Source organism: Myotis myotis, unplaced genomic scaffold, assembly GCF_014108235.1.
Source record: "Myotis myotis isolate mMyoMyo1 unplaced genomic scaffold, mMyoMyo1.p scaffold_m19_p_17, whole genome shotgun sequence".
Taxonomy (NCBI): domain Eukaryota; kingdom Metazoa; phylum Chordata; class Mammalia; order Chiroptera; family Vespertilionidae; genus Myotis; species Myotis myotis.
This window is the reverse complement of record NW_023416321.1, coordinates 20966107-20984174: the sequence shown is the minus strand read 5'-3', so window position 1 is coordinate 20984174 and position 18068 is coordinate 20966107. Positions and strand designations below refer to the sequence as shown.

Genomic DNA, 18068 nt, shown 5'->3' with positions numbered 1-18068 from the left:
TGGAATTACATATGCAAACATATTAAAAAGTACACATCTCAATATCCACCTTCCAAAGTAATTTTGATTTAGACTCATTTGATTATGAACAGTATTATTTTAGTTTCTTAAAGTTTTCAAATTTCTATATATATATCTATATATCTATATCTAGATATAGATATAGATATATAGATATATAAGCATTTCAATCTTTTGTCAATAAGCAGGGCACAACTTGCCAGAAGGAAAAAATTAGATGAACAAAAGAAAGGGAAACCCCCTTATGTAGTTAGAGCAAACTTCTGACATGTACTCATCTAGACAACGGAATTTAGACTCTAAATTACCATAAGGATCTGCCCAGAATCAGTGATTTACACCACCATTTTTTTTAACTTAAGGTGTAATTTGTGATTTTTCAATAAATTTATCTTGAAAAAAGAATGATATTCCACAAACAATAACAAACTATTAATCCAGCAAAGGTAAAACCAAGCTATGCATTAGGAAAGGCAATTCTTCATTTTTAACACCCTAGATTACAGCAAGGAAAGCCCTCACACCACCATTCACAAGTCTCGGTTCAAGCAATTTATTTTTGGCAAGCCAAATCACAGCTGTCAACGCTGGGTTTTTTTCCACCCCAAAATTACATAAAGTATTTTGAAAAAATATAGACATCTTCAACTGGGGGAAAAGTAAGTTATAAATGCCGTGTGTTGTTACAAATGCTTTATATATATATAAAAAAAAAAAGTCACACGGAAGGAGTTTTGTTTTGTTTTGTTTTGTTTTTTTAAAAAAAAAGAGCAAACAAACCAACCCTGGAAGATGCAGCAGAGCCCCCTTGCTCCCGAAATAAAACTCCTGGTGGCTGTAACAGCAGCGGCAGCGCTACTCCCGACAGAAGTTTTCAGCTGTCACTTCTAACAGCTGAGCGCTTCCTAGGAGAGAAGCGACAGGCCGAGAAGAGAGGTGGTTGTGGGAGGTCTGACGATGGAACACTCGAAATCTTACACTCGAAGGGAAACCCTTCCGCACTTCACCTGCACTTAGGGGACACCCAGCAAGCGCCGTCCCCCTCCCCCCAACACGCGCCACGCCACTCGCGCCCCGCCACACTCAGGTCAGCCGGAGGGATCGACCGCGCGCCCGTCCTCGGTCCCTGCACTGACGGCTCCGGGCTGCGCTGCTCTGGGGCGAGGGACGCGACCTGCACCTGCGAGCCCCGCCGCGGCCTCTCACCTCGGGCCAGGTCCGCCCCGCCCGCTCCCCTGTCTCGGGCCGCGCGGCGCTTCAGCTGGTCCGGGAGACTACGCACCCCCTGGGTCTCCGCGCTCTCGGACGCGCCAGGCTTCCCGGGCCCGCCCCGCCGCCCCGGCCCTGTCACCGCCGGCCCCCCGGGACCACGGGCCTCACCCCCTCCTCCAGCTCATCCTCAGAGCCCGCGTCCTCTGGCTGGTCCAGGTCTATGTCAAACACTCCTGCCATGTCCTCAGCTTCCCTGTCTCGGAAGTCCGGCGCTGGGTAGAAGCCGTCCCGCCTCCGTCGTCGCCTCATGGGCCCGGACTCGCCACAGACACCACTGCCGCTGCCGCCATCACTGGCTGCTTGAGCTCAGTGCGTCTGCGCTTAGGCCTTAGACTGGCTCCTCAAGTTCAGCGCGAGAGCATGCGCACAAGGTTCTGTGAAGCCGACTGTGGGCAATGCACATGCGTACAACTATCGCCAGAAGTGAGGTACTGGCAGACACATGCGCAGAAACCCAGCTGAAGCCGCTTGTGGAAGCTGGATCATGCGCAATGTCAGCTCAAGCATTTGATCAACAGTGAGCATGCGTAGCGTGTTTGAAGTTGATAAATTGAAATTGAACATGCGTAATTAACCTTTCTGAATAGGAAAAGAAAAAAAAATACAACAAAACTCTTCGTTTGTGGAACATGCGCATTCGTTGTCCCTAGTTTTTTTGGGTGTTGAAAGTGAGCATGCGCATAATGGCCCTCTGAAGTTTGAACAGGACAGAACCGGCTGGTCCTGGGGCTGTCAGTGAGTGGGGTGAATGGGGGAACTCCTAGGATTAGTGGGGAAAAGGAGAGTCTTGGCTTTGCTATTTATTACTTAAGTGGGCATGGGAAAGTCACATAACCTTTCAGAGCCTGAGTTTCCTTATCTATAAAACGAGAGTAATGATACCTAGTTTGCAAGGTAGTTTGAAAATTATGAGTACAGTCCTAGCTGGTTTGGCTGTGTGGATAGAGCCTCGATCTGCAGACTGAAGGGCCCCAGGTTCGATTCCAGTCAGGGGCATGTGCCCGGGTTGCGGGCTCGATCCCCAGTAGGGGGCGTGCAGGAGGCAGCTGATAAGTGATTCTCATCACTGATGTTTCTATCTCTCTCCCTTCCTCTCTGAAATCAATAAAACTATATTTAAAAAGAAAAAAGGAAATTATGAGTACAGAGTATGGCTCACAAGTCACTGCTCTTTCCAGTGCTGCATAGACCTGGTCTGAGGTATTTACAAAAAAATAAAAATAAAAATTGTCTCTTTTCATTGTTAAAAAATAGTGAAGACTTGCTGTAATATTTCATCTGGTCCAATTTTTCCAAGCTTGGTCTTCCTTGCTGTCCTACCTGAGCTAAACACAGTCTTTCTTATAAGTGTTACTGTAGTTACCAGGCCCGAAAGGTGATTGGTGGAGAGAGAGAGAAAGTCATTATTTAGAAGAGAGAAAATTAATGTTAATTAATAAATGTACAATTGTTGACTTAACTTCTGCATTCTATGTGTCCCTGTGGTGGGAAGTGTATACTATTAATTCCTTCAACCAGCATGCATTTTTTGTTTTGTTTTGTTTCAAATACATGCATAGGAAAATAGGGAATGCAAATCAGACTTTGGAAACTGTTGAGCTGTGTATGAATAGATTTGGGTACAGTAAATTCCAAAACCATGTTGAGAAAAGGAACAACTTCCTTAAATGATTGGTTCCTTAGACGACATAGCTATTTCATCTGTAACACCATATATGCATATGGCATTTTTAAATTATGTATTTTATTGATGTATATTAGCATACATGGCATTTTATTTGTCCTTTAGTTGTTGATAATGTAGTGTTCTCAAAGCTTATATTTTTCTATTACAGGTTGCTCACTTTTTTGAGGAAATAGGCCTAGTTTGTGTCTCAGCATGTCAATAGTAACAGTGCAACTTGGTCAGTGTGGCAATCAGATTGGTTTTGAAGTATTTGATGCTCTATTTAGTGATTCACACTGTCCCCAGGGACTCTGCTCTAAAAGAGAGAATGAGGCATATCAAGCATCTTGCAAAGAAAGATTCTTCAGCGAGGAGGAACATGGAGGTATGTGTGGTTCACAGTCCTCTCCTTTACTCTGACATAACCAGCCACTTCAAGGCCAGGCCATCCACATCGTGTCTGAATGTCATCCCTTCGCATCTTATTAGGGAATGACTTTGCGCTTGATCCTTTGTTTCTGTGTTAACAACCTTTGCCATTATGGTGGCATCTTCCCCCTCAGCACAGTCTTCTTTATTACCTCTTTACCTTCTCAGCTAAGAGTCTCAAAGGATTACCCACTTTAACCAGCTATAATCTTGCTTCTGCCCTACACCACTGATGCTGCTCTAAGAAGAGTTCCCAGTGATAGCCTAATTACCAAATCCAGTGGCTGTTTTATTTTCTTCATTTACTTAATTCTCTACTGGATTTGGTAACTAACTCGAAAACTCCCTCCTTAAAACTCCTTCTTCTTAGAATCTGAACCTTTCTTCTCCAATGGTTGTATCTCAGGTGCTCCTCTGTCCTCACTTATATAGTTCTCTCTGGGCAATTTCAGTTTCTCTTGTAATTTGTGACATCTTTTACACGAATGACTCTCAAATCTCTACCCTAGCCTCACTTCCAGGCAATGACTAGTGGACGTCTCCACCTGCATCTCCCATGTGTACTTCAAAGTCAGCATCTCCATATCCAGCATCATTCATTATCTTTCCTTTAAAACTTGGGCTCTTACTGCCCACATACCATCAGACATCAAGATCTGCTTAATTTAGTCCAGCCAGTGTGTCTCAGTGGTTGAGTGTCCAAGTCATGGTTCAATTTCAGGTCAGGGCACATGCGTGGGTTTTGGGCTCCATCCCCAGTAGGCGGGGTTGGGAGGGGGGGGCGTGTGTAGGAAGCAGCTGATGGATGTTTCTATCTCTCCCTCTCCCTTCCTCTCTCTAAAATAAATCAAAACATATTCAAAAAAGATATGCTTGATTTGCCTCCTACATATCTCTTGAAACCCTTCTGCCTTTTCCATGTTCCACTGTCATTACCTTAGTTCTGACTCTTGTCCTCTCTCACATGGACTGTTTCAAAACACTCTCAGTTTCCCTGCCTAAACTCCTGTGTCTATCACATCTATCCTCCACACTGCTGTATTAAAAAGACATCTGTCCCTAGCTGGTTTGGCTCAGTGGATAGAGTGTCGGCCTACGGACTGAAGGGTCCCAGGTTCAATTCCAGTCAAGGGCACACGCCCGGGTTGTGGGCTCAATCCCCAGTAGGGGCCATGCAGGAGGGAGCCAATCAATGATTCTCTCTCATCATTGATGTTTCTCTCTCACTCCCTCTCCCTTCCTCTCTGAAATTAATAAAAATATCTTTTTTAAAAAAAAAGACATCTGATTATTCCTCCCCTGCTTGAACATTTTCAGTGATTTCACATTGCCTAAAAGATCATTTCAAGCTTTTAACATTGTACACAAGGACTTCCAAAATCTGAGCCCTGCCTGCTTTCCATCTCCATCCATCACTTCTTCTACTCCCTCCTCCATCATCTGCTTCAACAATCCTAAACTGCTTGTTGTGTTCATGGTATTTTGTACCTCCGAATATACTACTCAGTTAGTGTGGATTTGTCGTGAGTCATCACATGATACAGTGATTGTTTCATCTCTCCAACTAGCCCTTCTAGGGCTGGATTGGTGTTGCCTTCATCTCTGTGTTCCCAGTACATGGCACATGGTAAGCACTCAACAGATGTTTGTAGACCTGACCCAGTGATCATTGTAACTCACACTGATTCATCCTGCTTAGCAGAATGCTAGACATTATGAACCATCTGCATATACCTACTGCTGCCCACCTTGATTTCTGAGCAGTATGACCAATCTTTCTATCCTCCAACTTCGGATTTTTTTTGTGTGTGGCAGGGGGAAATTAGAAGTTTATACTCTGTGTTAGCCTAAATATGACATATGAAATATTATTCTTTTATTCCGCCCCCTCATCTCTAGTTCCAATTGCCCGGGCTGTACTTGTTGACATGGAACCTAAAGTTATCAATCAAACACTATCAAAGGCTGCCCAGTCTGGCCGATGGAAATATGGCCAGCATTCATGCTTCTGTCAAAAACAAGGTTCTGGAAACAACTGGGCATATGGGTAAGAATAATTCATCATGATTTTTCATTTTAGATACAGCTACATAGTCGATTAGTAGAGAGTGTAGTTACAACTGCACGGTTGATATAATGTGCACATAATCTTAAAATTACTATTTTAAAATTTAGGGTATAACTTCACCTAGAAGAAACTCTCATTCTATCTCATGTATGTCTGTGCTTCAGGTCCAGGTAATGATGAAACCGTGGACCTCTTGCAGCAGGGTTTTCCACTTCTTCACTGTCATTCTGCCAACTAACTTATTATCAATATCTTTATCTCGCAGGTATTCCAGCTAATGGGGAATACAATGAGGCAGTAGTATTTCCTGGGGTTCTTTGGGAAATTCCAGTGCCTAGGCTCAATTCAAAAATTCTGATTTAATTGGTATGGGAAGAAGCCCGGATATTGGGATTTTTCAAAGCTTCCCTAGGTGATTGTAATGTTCAAAAAAGTTTGAGAACCACTGCTTTAGGAGTATTGTTATGAGTACTGAATGTTATGTTTTACCATAACCTTACAGAACTACCTGGTAATTGGAATCTCCAGCTAAAGGAATGGCCTGTAACAGAGAATTTTCTGTACCTAGTCAATTCATTGTCCTAGCATTCCTGCTCTCCTGTTAAGTATGTTTAACTTGTGTATTTTACATTTTGTGCCTTTCATGAGAGTTAGCTCATGTTCATGGGGTTAAAAAGCCTTCTCTGTCCTATACCTTTCTCTCTGCATTGCATATCTCTGGTTAAACTGTAAAGTGTTTGTATTTGTTCTTTCTGCATTGCATAGTTACTCTGTTCATGGACCCAGACATGAAGAATCTATAATGAACCTAATCCAGAAGGAAGTAGAGAAATGTGACTCCTTGAGTGGTTTTTTCATCATAATGAGTATGGCTGGAGGCACAGGATCTGGGCTAGGAGCCTTCATTACACGGAATTTACAAGATCAGTATTCCAACTCCTTGAAAATGAATCACATTATATGGCCTTATGGAACTGGTGAGGTAAGAACACATTCACTGAAATTTTATATTTTTATATTTCAATCCTGCTGCAGTTGCAATACATGTAGGCAAAAGATAGGTCTGACCCTTTCTTTGGAAATGTTAAGTTACTGCTTCAGGAGTGACTATACAATATGGTACTTGCGTGAACAATTCATTTAACTTTGCTCAAACTTTTGCAAACAGATGAGGTGTCCTGATCTCTAAAAATTCCGAAGAAGACAATTTTACATTTTCTCTCAGGGACCCATTCCTGAGTTAGTCCCACTGTCTACAGCAGGGGTCCTCAAACTTTTTAAACAGGGGGCCAGTTCACTGTCCCTCGGACCATTGGAGGGCCGGACAATAGTTTTAAAAAAAACTATGAACAAATTCCTATGCACACTGCACATATCTTATTTTGAAGTAAAAAAACAAAACGGGAACACATACAATATTTGTATTTGCATGTGGCCCGCGGGCCATAGTTTGAGGACCCCTGGTCTACAGTATATAAAGCAGAGACCTTGAGAAATCATAACATGGAGGTGAGAGAAGTCACTGTAGGAAGGAATTGTGATAGTAACGCTTGCCATCCATTAAATCTTTACTATATACAGGGCACTGTTCTAGTGATTTACATGCATTCTATCATCAACCTTTAAAACTCTACGAGGCTGGTATAATTATTATTCCCACTTTACAGAGAGGAAACTGAGGCACAGAGAGATTAAACAACTTGTACAAGGTCATATAGCCAGAAAGTGATAGAGCCAGGACTTGATCCCAGGCAGGATGCCCTGAGGATCCACCCTCTTAACCACTATTCTCTCCTGCTTTTCTTATTTCTGACCTTCTCCTCTCCAGGTTATCGTTCAGAATTACAACTCCATTTTGACTCTTTCTCACTTGTACCGATCTTCAGACGCCCTCCTTGTTCACGAGAATGATGCTCTTCATAAGATCTGTGCAAAACTGATGAATATCAAGCAGATCTCCTTCAGGGATATAAATCAAGTCCTCGCCCATCAGCTGGGCAGTGTGTTCCAGCCTACATATTCTGAGGAAGGCTCATCTCACTACAGAAGAAATCCACTAGGTATTTGTCCTCCTGTATGTTATTGATAGGAAAGTCTTAAGTTCTGAGAGCCTCGAAATTACTCTTCCTTGGCTCCTCTCCTCTGCCAGATACACTCAGTCTCTCTCATCTCAAAAGCCTTCCTAAGGAGCTGCTTAGCTCTCTGAACTGTCTTACCGAAATGTTTGAGAAAGTTACTACATTTCTCTCAAGAGTGGTGGATGCCCATGGACTATTCTTAAGTATTCTCTCTCTCTTTCTTTCTCAGAAAAACTTTGAGGTATAATTCACATACCATACAATCCACCCATTTAAAGTGTACAAGTCAGTGTTTTTTTCATATCCACAAAGTTTTACAACCATCATTTTTATCACTCCAGAAAGACCCACCACCTTGGCCGGAGTGGCTCAGTGGTTGAGTATCGACCTATAAACCAGGAGGTCACGGTTAGAAATGATTCCCGGTCAGGGCACATGCCTGGGTTGCGAGCTCAATCCTCAGTGTGGGGCGTGTAGGAGGCAGCCAATCAATGATTCTCTCTCATCATTGATGTTTCTATCTCTCTCTTCTTCTCTGAAATCAATAAAAATAAAGATAAACCCACCTTTTTTTTTTCTTCCAGCTTATTTGGCAAATAGTGCCTTATCAGTTCAAATCATCTAGATGCAAATGACTCTGTAATCTATATCCCCCTCCCTTGCCCCACTCTAATCTCTTTCCCAAATAGTTTTTCCCTATCTCAGTTTTCTTAGTTACCTTCTGCTTATTCAAATTTAGCATGTTCTGAATGGATTTATCATTTTTCCCCTGTCTTCCTCTCCTGCCACCTCTTCTTCAGTTCAAATCACTGATTTCTCCCACTGTCCTCACATCTTATCAGTGTGCTCAGACCTGTAGGTGCCATCTCTGTCATCTGTTTGCATTCTTCCTCTTTGCCTTTTGTGACAGCCTCTCTACTGATTTTTCTCCTGTCTCCATGACTACTCCTTTTATTCCCCTTTTTCCTCTGTTTTTCAGGCTCTAAATGCTAGTCTTGGATCCTCTCCCTAGTTCCATGGCTTTAAATACCACTTGTCTTTTCCAACCTGCCAGTTTATCTCCAACTCTGACCAATTCCCTGAGCTCCAGATTCCTATATTGAGGAGCCTTCCTGACATCTCTATGTACACATTTCATGGACATTCCAAACACACTGTGTCTAAAACAGGTCCTTTAGCTTTCCTCCAATTTTGTTTCTTCCTCAATTCCTCAATTGCTCAATTTTTAAAACATAAGTCCACTAAAGACCTCAGATACCCACATAGTTCTGCTCAAGTGTTTGGAGACATCACCTTCTCAACAAAGCAATTGGGGATTGTGAATTCCGAGGGGGTCCCAGTCTGCCATCTGGGGTGACATTCTATAGCTATACTCTGAAGGGCACAGAGAATGGGAAGCACGGGGCCGATCCAAGATTGGATTTTTTCACCAGAAAGATTTGATGAAGAGACAGAAGGGCAAGGAGCTAAATAAGGAGGGAGGTGAAGAAAAGGGAACACTGCCCTAGTTGGTTTGGCTCACTGGATAGAGCCTCAGCCCTTGGACTGAAGGGTCCTGGGTTTGATTCTGGTCAAGGACACATATCTCAGTTGCAGGCTCAACCCCTTGCCCTGGTCGGGGTGTGTGCAAAGGCAACCAATTGATATGTCTCTCTCACATCAATTTTTTTTTTCTCTCTCTCTGTTTCTCCCTCTCCTTTCCACTCTCTCTAAAGATCAATGGAAAAATATCATCAGGTGAATCAGGTGAGGATTAACAAAAAAACAAAACAAAACAAAAAAATAAGAAAAGAAAGAGGAAGACTGATGGATTGAGAAGGCAGGACGTCCATAGATTAGTCTGTCTTAGTCCACTCAGGCTGCTATAACTCATAGGCTGGGTGGCATGGAAACAACATAAATTTGCTTCTCAGTTCTGATTATCATTTAACTAGATAAAATAAATTAGAGAACTAGGAAAATTTCTAAAGAAATATTTAGTGAATACAGAAAGACAATAAAAGCATATTAACTCTTAGGCTTACTCTGTTAGCTAAATATTTCATTCATATAAACAGTTACTTGGTTTCTGAACTCTTTGTTTCTTTTTTGGCAAAGTGTTATTTCTCACTCATGCTAAAATTGGTGCCAAAATGAAGCAAATACATAGTCTCTAATAGACTGTCTCTGAAAGTTTATTTACATTTTAAAATTTAAGCAATTCTGGCTTGGAGGAGAAAATACTCAAAGACCATCAAATTGTGGTTGTGTATAGACCAACTGGAACAATGCAGAATTAAATTTTAGTTAAATTTTTTTTTTCTTTACAGGAGACTTACTGGAGAATTTAGTTCCCCATCCTGAATTCAAGATGCTGGGTGTTCGTAACATTCCCCAAATGTCTGAGCACTCCCTGGCATACAGCACGTTTACTTGGGCTGGCCTCCTCAAGCATTTGAGACAGATGCTCATTTCTAATGCAAAAATGGAAGAAGGTAAAGGGTATTTTAAAAATATGTAGCCCACAAGCTGGGAAGAATGCCTATACTGGAGTTCTCAATATAAACTGGCTTGGGCCAGTTAAAAAATAATGGCCCCTTCTTCTGGTCAGGGAGGGGCCTGACTCACCAGGATATCCCGGGAGGGCTTCCTAATCACCCCACAGTGTCATTTCCCAAAATAATTTCAGATAACTGTGAATTTATTTTTATTTACATTTTAGTTTTATTAAAGTAATATATGAACAGAGTTTTTAAAAACAAGTAATTAAGCCCTAGCCAGTTTAACTCAGTGGATAGAGCATCAGCCTGTGGACTGAAGGGTCATTGGGATTCTGGTCAGGGCTACATGCCCAGGTTGCGGGCTCAATCCCCAGTAGGGGGCGTGCAGGAGGCAGTCAATCGATGATTCTCTCTCATCATTGATGTTTCTATCTCCCTCTCCCTTCCTCTATGAAATCAACAAAAAAATATATTAACAAAATTTTTAAAAAAAACACAAGTAGTTAAAACTCATTTAAGTGTATACTTAAATCCATTTTAATATTTATAGATTTGTATTATAAACATAAAATATTTACGATTTTGTTTACATACATTGCACTGTATGTATATTATAACTCAACCTTTTTTTAAAAGCCAAGTAATTGCCTGCATGAATTTATAATGAGGAAAAGAGCAGTGCCCTGTCCTACACCTCCCCCACTGCCCCGCTGATGCCTTACTTTCAATGTTTTTAGCTGCTGCTTCTGGAATTTGTCTCCATATTTCTAAATATCTTGCTTATACTGTTACTTGTTTTATTTTACATGTTTAGATATTATCAATTGCCTCCCTAATGTAAAAATTGAGGATAGAACCTTTTTACACGCCTCCACACACGCACGCACGCACAACTTTTGAATTAGATCAGTTATCAATGGTTGAATTACTTTTGCTACGTAAATACTCATAGTTAAGCCATGTAATATCATTATTCTGCCCTTTCATGACATTGATAATTTGGTTAGGTACAGGATTCGAGGTTGGGAATCATTTTCAATCAGTATTTTGAATGCATTACTCTATCATCTTCTATCGTCCAGTGCTACTGTTGAGAAGTGGATCTGATTCCTAATCCTGTTTTGTTCTCTCTTGAATCTTTTAGGATTTTCTCTGTCTTCAGCATTTTGAAATTCCTTAATGTGGACCTTTTGATTTATCTTAGTAGAACATAAAGGTTTTTAAAAAATCTATTTTGTTTCCTGCTATATCTTCAGAGCCTGAAATAGTGGCCCAGCAATAGTGTCCTTCAGGCCAGAGCCTCAGTGGCTTAGCCCTTCCTAATGGAGGTGTGCACTCCCCTTGCTGCAGGGAGTGGGAAGGGTCTGGGGCTCTCAGTGCTTCTCAGCCAGATTTTTAACTAATACCCCTGTTTCTTCCTCTTTTGGAAGTGCCTGGCCCGCCTCCAGGACCTCCACTGGGCGCAGGAGTTTCAGCTTTCCCTGGTTGCTAAATTAGTAACCACTCCTTTCCAGCTTCCAACATTTCGCTACCATGATCTCCTCTGCCTTTTTTTTTTTCTTATGCCTTAAAAAAAAAAAAAAAAAAAAATCTTATATTGTCTTGTTAGTGAAATTTGGGGAGACAGTGGCAGTAAACTTGTTTATTCAATCTGTCATGGTTAACTGGAAATCACTACTAAGTATTATCTTTGTAGTGTATATTTTACCACACAATAATTTAGATTTCAATACTATGGAAGTGGATTTCTTCTACATCTAATTGTAATTCCTTAGGGAATTTTAGATTATAGTGCCTGAGGTTTGGAGATAAGTGGATAGTTCACATCTTAAAGTAATGCTTCCCGAATTTTTTGGGTCACAGTATATACCTGTTTTTCTAGCAAAACCTGTTCACATCGCAAGGAACACTGTGTCCCTAAGGGTAATAATGTAAGGTGTGCTGTGCTGAGCTCAGGTCAATAAACGACAATTTGTTTAGTCATTTTTCTATGAGGGACTTTAGGGTGTTAACATTTTTTTTTCCACAGGTATAGATAGAGCTTTTTTAAAAAGTTGAATTTATTGGGGTGATATTGGTTAATAAAATTATCTAAGTTTCAGGTGTACAATTCTATAATAGAGCTTTGAACATATAAATATTCGTGTATATAAATATATGAATAAATATATATCCATCACTAACAAGGTTGAAGAATACAGTTTTAAAACTCTTCATTTGTTATCAGACTGCTCTATATAAAGACTGACCCCACTAATATTGCCACCAGCAGTATATCTGTTGCCACATGTCCTAGCAGCAGGAGGAATGAGTGATCCAAGATGGAGCCAGGTGGAAGTTACAGTGTGTTTTATGACCTGGCTTTGGAGCCACATGCCATCATTTCTGCACCACCCTTTTGGTGATTAAGGTCAGCCCTATCCCATGTGGGAAGGAGCCACACAAGGACCTGAATTTCAGGAGGCAAGAGTCATTGGGATTCATCTTGGAGGCTGGCTACCACCCTCTCTCAGCAGAAAAAAACTTTTAGTTATCAAATAAAAATTTATGTAAAGTATATAAATTCTGTAACACACTTTTCTCTTCCTGTTCAAAGCCATTCATAAAATCTCTTGCTTTATTTTTGCTTTTTTTTTCTTTTGGTAGGTATTGATTGGCAGGTACGGCCTCCTTTATCAGGAGCTCCTACTCTTGGTAAAATGTCTGCCAACAAGAACCTTCACTTTAACACGTCTCTTGCTAACTTGGTCATCCTTCGTGGGAAAGAGGTGCACAGTGCGGATCTGGGTAAGCAGGGGTTAAGTTGAAAATTAAGATGTGCTTTTTTGCACATGCATATGGTACACATGGTTTAAAAATAAATTTATCCCTGAATTTATTCTTAGAGAAAGAAAAATAATAATTATGTGTTTTTATAGCAAAATGAAACCATTTTATCAGTATGTGGACTGAACACCAAAATAGGGATGGTTTAAACAAGATACAAATTTAATTCTTTCTTCCTGAATCTAGTTGTTCTATTGTTTTTACCTTATGGCTTCTTCCTTTTAGTCCAAGACATCTGTTAGAGTTCGGCCACCAACTCACATAGAAAGGAGCAAAGAGGGGCACACCTCCTCCTCCTAGAGTTGCACACCACACTGGTGTTTATATCCTTTTGACTGGGACTGAACCACATGCCACACCTCGCTGCAAGGGTCACCGTGAGCACAGTTAAAATTTGGTGGTTTTGTTACTAAAGAGAGAGAACAGTCTTGTGGGACAGCTAGTGGTCTCTGTGACAAGCGTTTTGTTACAAAATTTTCAGGAAGTTGAAAGAGCAATCTCTTGTTATTTTTGTGTTTCTATGGCATGTCTCTAGATTTATATTATCCTTATTTGATGGTTTCAGCAGTGTCCAATTGGCTGCTTCTAGCTGTGATATAAAGAACACCAAACAATCTAGTTCTTGTAATACCCCTTAGATAAATAACTAGTAGCAATTAAAAAGAGAACATTTCACCCCAACTGGTTTGACTCAGTGAATAGAGTATTGGCCAGCGGACTGAAGGATCCTGGGTTCAATTCCGGTCAAGGGCACGTACCTCGGTTGCAGGCTTGGTCCCCATCCCTGGTTGGGGCATGTGAAGGAGGCAACTGATCAATGTGTCTCTCTCACATTAATAGTTCTCTCTCTCTCTCTCTCTGTTATGATGAGTACAAATCATTTATCAAAAGCAATGTAAAGCTAGTTTTATTTTTAATTTTTTAAAAATTTACTTTTTAAATATAAGGCTAGTTTTAAAAGGCAAAACAAAAGATATTTGGTTAAGTGGATAAGGAAATATTCCTTTATTAATTTGTTTTAAAAATAAATGATTTACAATGTGAACAGTGGCTTATGTTGTTTTACTCTAGGGGGATTTAAAGATCCAGCCCTCTATACTTCCTGGTTAGAACCTGATAACGCTTTCAATATGTGGAAAACCCAACGAGCCTTTAACAAATATGAGAAGTCTGCAGCGTTGGTCAGCAACAGCCAGTTCTTAGTAAAACCACTTGATATGATTGTGGGCAAAGCATGGAATATGTTTGCTTCAAAGTAAGTAAAAGATCAATCTACAAACCTTCCTAACCTCAGGCAGATAATATAATTTAAAACTCAAGGCAAGATCTATAGCAGTGGTTCTCAACCTTCCTAATGCCGTGACCCTTCAATACAGTTCCTCATGTTGTGGTGACCCCCTACCATAAAATTATTTTCGTTGCTACTTCATAACTGTAATTTTGCTACTGTTATGAATCATAATGTAAATATCTGATATGCAGGATGTATTTTCATTGTTACAAATTGAACATAATTAAAGCATAGTGATTAATCACAAAAACAATATGTAATTATATATGTGTTTTCTGATAGTCTTAGGCGACCCCTGTGAAAGGGTCGTTCGAACCCCAAAGGGGTTGCGACCCACAGGTTGAGAACCGCTGATCTATAGCATCTTAGCCTGTTTGGGCTTCTTTGACAAAAATAGCATGGGATGGGTAGCCTATAAAGATCAGTATTTGTTTCTTTCTCACAGTTCTGGAGGTTGGGAAGTCCAGGGTTAAGGTGATGGCAGATTGGATGTCTGGTGAAAATGCACTTTCTGGTTCACAGGTGGTGTCTTTTCTCTGTGTCAGGACAGGTAAAGGCACTTTCATGGGCCTCTTTTATGAGGGCACTAGTCCTGTTCTTGAGGGCTCCACCCTCATGACCTAATCACCTCCCAAAGGCCTCACTTCCTAATAGCATTACCTTGGGGGACACAAACGTTCAATCCACAACGTGGAGCAAGCATGGCTACCACTCTGTGGGTGTAAAACTTTAGGCATGTTACTCCAGGCTTCACTTCCTTATCTGCATAATGGGTCCAAACTGAGAGGACCTGTGGCGAGGATTAAATGAGATAATCATGGTCAAACATCTAGTGCAGTGCCTGACTAGTAAATGCTCAGTCATTGTTTATTATTGTTATTGCTGTTGACTAAATTAGTTTCTACCTGAAATGAAATTAAAGCAGAAATTTCATTATAAGACAGGGACAATCAGATAGTTTTCTAAAATAAGATCCTTGAGCCCTAGCCGGTTTGGCTCAGTGGATAGAGCATTGGCCTGCAGACTGAAGGGTCCTGGGTTTGATTCCTGTCAAGGGCATGTTGCCTGGGTTTCGGGCTTGATCCCCAGTAGGGGGCATGTGGGAGGGAGCCGATCAATAATTCTTTTTCATCATTGATGTTTCTCTCTCTCTCCCTCTCCCTTCCTCTCTAACATCAATAAAAAATATATTTAAAAATAAATAAGTAAAATAAGACCCTTGAAATAATAGAAGAGATCTTTATCTTGCTCAGAAACATTCCAAGTGCAACTCCACTTGATACTAAGGAACGTCTACTTCATATTAGGAAATGTGTTATCAGGTTTCCTGACCTCTGCCACAGTGACCAGCTGTCAAAGAAAAATTCCTCAAATGATTGGACAAGGCCTCCACTTGGATTAACTAGTATTCCCAAGTTTATCGTCACTCTCTTGGACACTAAACAGGCAGGGAGCCTGCATAAACCTCGAAAGTTTGCTAATCTTTGGAGCCAACATTGAAGCAAAAGAAAGACTTTAAAGATAGTCTATCATCTTTAAATGTTCATGAGCTGGGAAAGGTCTACTTATTGTTTGACTTTAAGAGTTACTTATCTGTCTGGTATTTTTCATTTTACATTTTCTGTTTCTTTTGCCAGAGCCTACATTCATCAGTACACAAAGTTTGGAATTGAAGAAGAGGACTTTTTGGACAGTTTCACATTGTTAGAACAGGTTGTTGCCAGTTACCGCAATCTCTGATCTTGAACAAAAGGTTCAAGGGGGAAAATGCCTTATGTCATTTTTGGACTAAAATATTTTCAATACTCTTTTCACTGTATGTTTTCAAATTTTGATCTTTGAAAGCCAGCCAAGTCAAATGCTTATTTCTTCTGCATACTATGCCCACAGAAGAGGAGAAGAACCTTTTAAATAGAGAATATCATCTTTTCAATGAAAACATCTACTTGGTATTTTCATTTGCAAGACAAAAAATTGGTGCTTCTATAAAGAACTTTGGAAACACTTTGCTTAGATGTTGGAACTCTGGAACTATCCAAAAAGGGGAATATTCTGTTTTGTCCCTATATGCCTAACTCTTCCTTCTTCACTTCAAAAAGGATTCATTAAATGTGTGCTAAATTTTCACAGCACAATTTTAAGTTAAGAAATTGCAGTTCTGTATGTAAATGTATTTATCTTTGAAGTGAACGTTCTGAACCACAAGAGGGAGCTGTTGTTAAATATTACAGAGTGAACATCTTGTATATTTTATTCTATAACAGGTAAGATTTCTACCTTAAGCAGCTATTTAAAAATAAAGCCAGGATTTTGTTAATAAATATACATCATGCTTAAATACTAAGGTAAATGAGTAAATGGTTAATTTGTTTACTTTTCTTAACCTTTTTGGTTATCAGAAAATTGGGTTGGTTTTTCTTTTAGATTTTGGAATGCCAGGGCAGAAATTGATTTTATTCCAACTAGTGCTTTTAACTTATTATAGGTATTTAGAAGATGGTTATATGCTTTTCAGTAAAAGGGGTAAGAGCTTGCACCAAAATTTCACTAAGTTGAGAAAATTATCACCAAGGAAATACTGTGCTTGATGAAATTGGCACATCCAGAGGTGTCGGTTTCACTCAGGACAAAACACAATTGAAAGTTGGCAACTGAGTTTGCGGGGAGTGGTGTACTTCAATAAACACATCACATGTGATGTATTAACAAATGTAAAATGGGAAATAGGAACATTTGCCCTTTCTGCCAAATCTACCAGTGGTGATTTATTTTTATTTGGAAAAATGACAGTTCACAGCTTCACTGGCTCTTCCTTTTCTTTCCATATGGAAACGATTACCTTTTTTGCTGTTTTTCTTATCAACTGTTGCTATGATTTAAAATACTGAACCATATCTTATTTCTAAGGAATGTAAAAAGTGGTCTGTCTGTTCAGCTGCTAAAAGGCACGCCCCACTGCTGCATTTTGTTAACCCAAGTATACTTGAAAAATAATTACATCATAATTTTTACAAAATAACATTAAAAGTAATTGTTTGGCACTGAAGAGATCCTAAGACTAAATCAATTTTCCAAACTAAACCAGCATTAGTAAATATCTGTAACTGAATGATCTCACCCAGGGGTAAGCTGATTCTGAAGAAACTTGCTTAAAGTTTAGCTTAAAAAAAGTCTTAAGTTGAAATAATTTTATATTTAAAGAAAGGTACCATGGGGACACATATATTACTAATTTGGCAACTCATGGAATTAATGGCAGGTGAATATTAAAAATAAATCCTGCCTGGCCAGGGTGGTTCAGTTAGTTGTGGCTCAGTTAGTTGGGCATCGTACCATGCACCAAGAGGTCACCGGTTCGATTCCCGGTCAGGGCACATGCCCAGGTTGCTGGCTCAATCCCCAGTGTGGGGTGTGCAAGAGGCAGCGAATGGATGTTTCTGTTTCTCCCTCTCCCTCTCTAATATCAATTAAAAAAACATTTTTTAAAAAAGTAAACCCCAGTTAGACAGAGCTTTGAGTCCACTCACTTACGTGGACCTAAATATTTGCAAACTTGTTTTAAACATTTACACAGAATTTTTTTTGTCTATTTGAATAATATGAAATCTTTGCTATTAGGGGTTAGGCTTTTGACTCAAAAATTAACACAAAGAAGCTGATCTCAAACTTCAAGATAAGGGGTGGCATTGCAAATATACTTTGATTTGTGTACACAAAATGGCCAATCAGCTAGGACCACAGACTAGTAACTTCCTGGGCATACAGATACAGCAGCTTTGGACATGTAGTTTCCTTGGTGGGTCCCTGGAGCACTGTTTTCACTCAGACATCATCCCATAGGGCCAGGGTGCACCCCTATAGGCAGTGAGTACAGTGTAATTCCAACTGCTCTTTGTTTTCAACCCTTTTCACGCTCCCCCATTTATGCTTTTCTCTG

General features: G+C 40.2%; 2 protein-coding genes across 24 annotated transcripts in view; one reads left to right on the top strand and one right to left on the bottom strand.

The window, feature by feature from the left end:
• Positions 1–1578, bottom strand: part of RPS6KB1 (ribosomal protein S6 kinase B1) — a 37493-nt gene extending 35915 nt beyond the window's left edge. For 12 of the 17 annotated variants that reach the window (XR_004972794.1, XR_004972793.1, XR_004972797.1 and 9 more), the window contains exon 1: positions 1402–1578. Coding sequence is in view for 7 of the 17 variants with exons in the window: in XM_036340174.1 (XP_036196067.1) it covers positions 1402–1542 (141 nt within the window). In the remaining 10 variants the exon portion in view is untranslated. Of the gene's footprint in view, positions 1–805; positions 927–1401 lie in introns of those variants that run through there. The other 5 variants (XM_036340178.1, XM_036340180.1, XM_036340176.1 and 2 more) reach the window with 5 other exon arrangements.
• A 69-nt stretch (positions 1579–1647) lies between these two features.
• Positions 1648–17226, top strand: TUBD1 (tubulin delta 1). Of its 7 annotated transcripts, none has more exons than XM_036340191.1 (9): positions 1648–1810; positions 3129–3344; positions 5288–5435; positions 6222–6438; positions 7285–7516; positions 9844–10008; positions 12661–12801; positions 13912–14095; positions 15769–15871. In XM_036340191.1, the coding sequence occupies exons 2-9, from the start codon at positions 3173–3175 to the stop codon at positions 15869–15871; spliced, it is 1362 nt and encodes a 453-aa protein (XP_036196084.1). In that variant the 5' UTR covers positions 1648–1810; positions 3129–3172. The 7 variants fall into 7 exon arrangements, 6 of the variants coding, with proteins under 6 accessions (XP_036196084.1, XP_036196083.1, XP_036196082.1 ...); XM_036340190.1 differs by lacking the exon at positions 1648–1810 and adding an exon at positions 1836–1961; XM_036340189.1 differs by lacking the exon at positions 1648–1810 and adding an exon at positions 1837–2493.
• The last annotated feature ends 842 nt before the right edge of the window (positions 17227–18068 follow it).

Bases quoted from the DNA above. Each gene is read 5' to 3' on its own strand.
- TUBD1 (XM_036340187.1), top strand. From the start codon at position 3,173: ATGTCAATAGTAACAGTGCAACTTGGTCAGTGTGGCAATCAGATTGGT. The intron at 3,345-5,287 runs GTATGTGTGGTT...CCTCATCTCTAG, and splicing joins CAGCGAGGAGGAACATGGAG to TTCCAATTGCCCGGGCTGTA. The intron at 12,802-13,911 runs GTAAGCAGGGGT...GTTTTACTCTAG, and splicing joins GGTGCACAGTGCGGATCTGG to GGGGATTTAAAGATCCAGCC.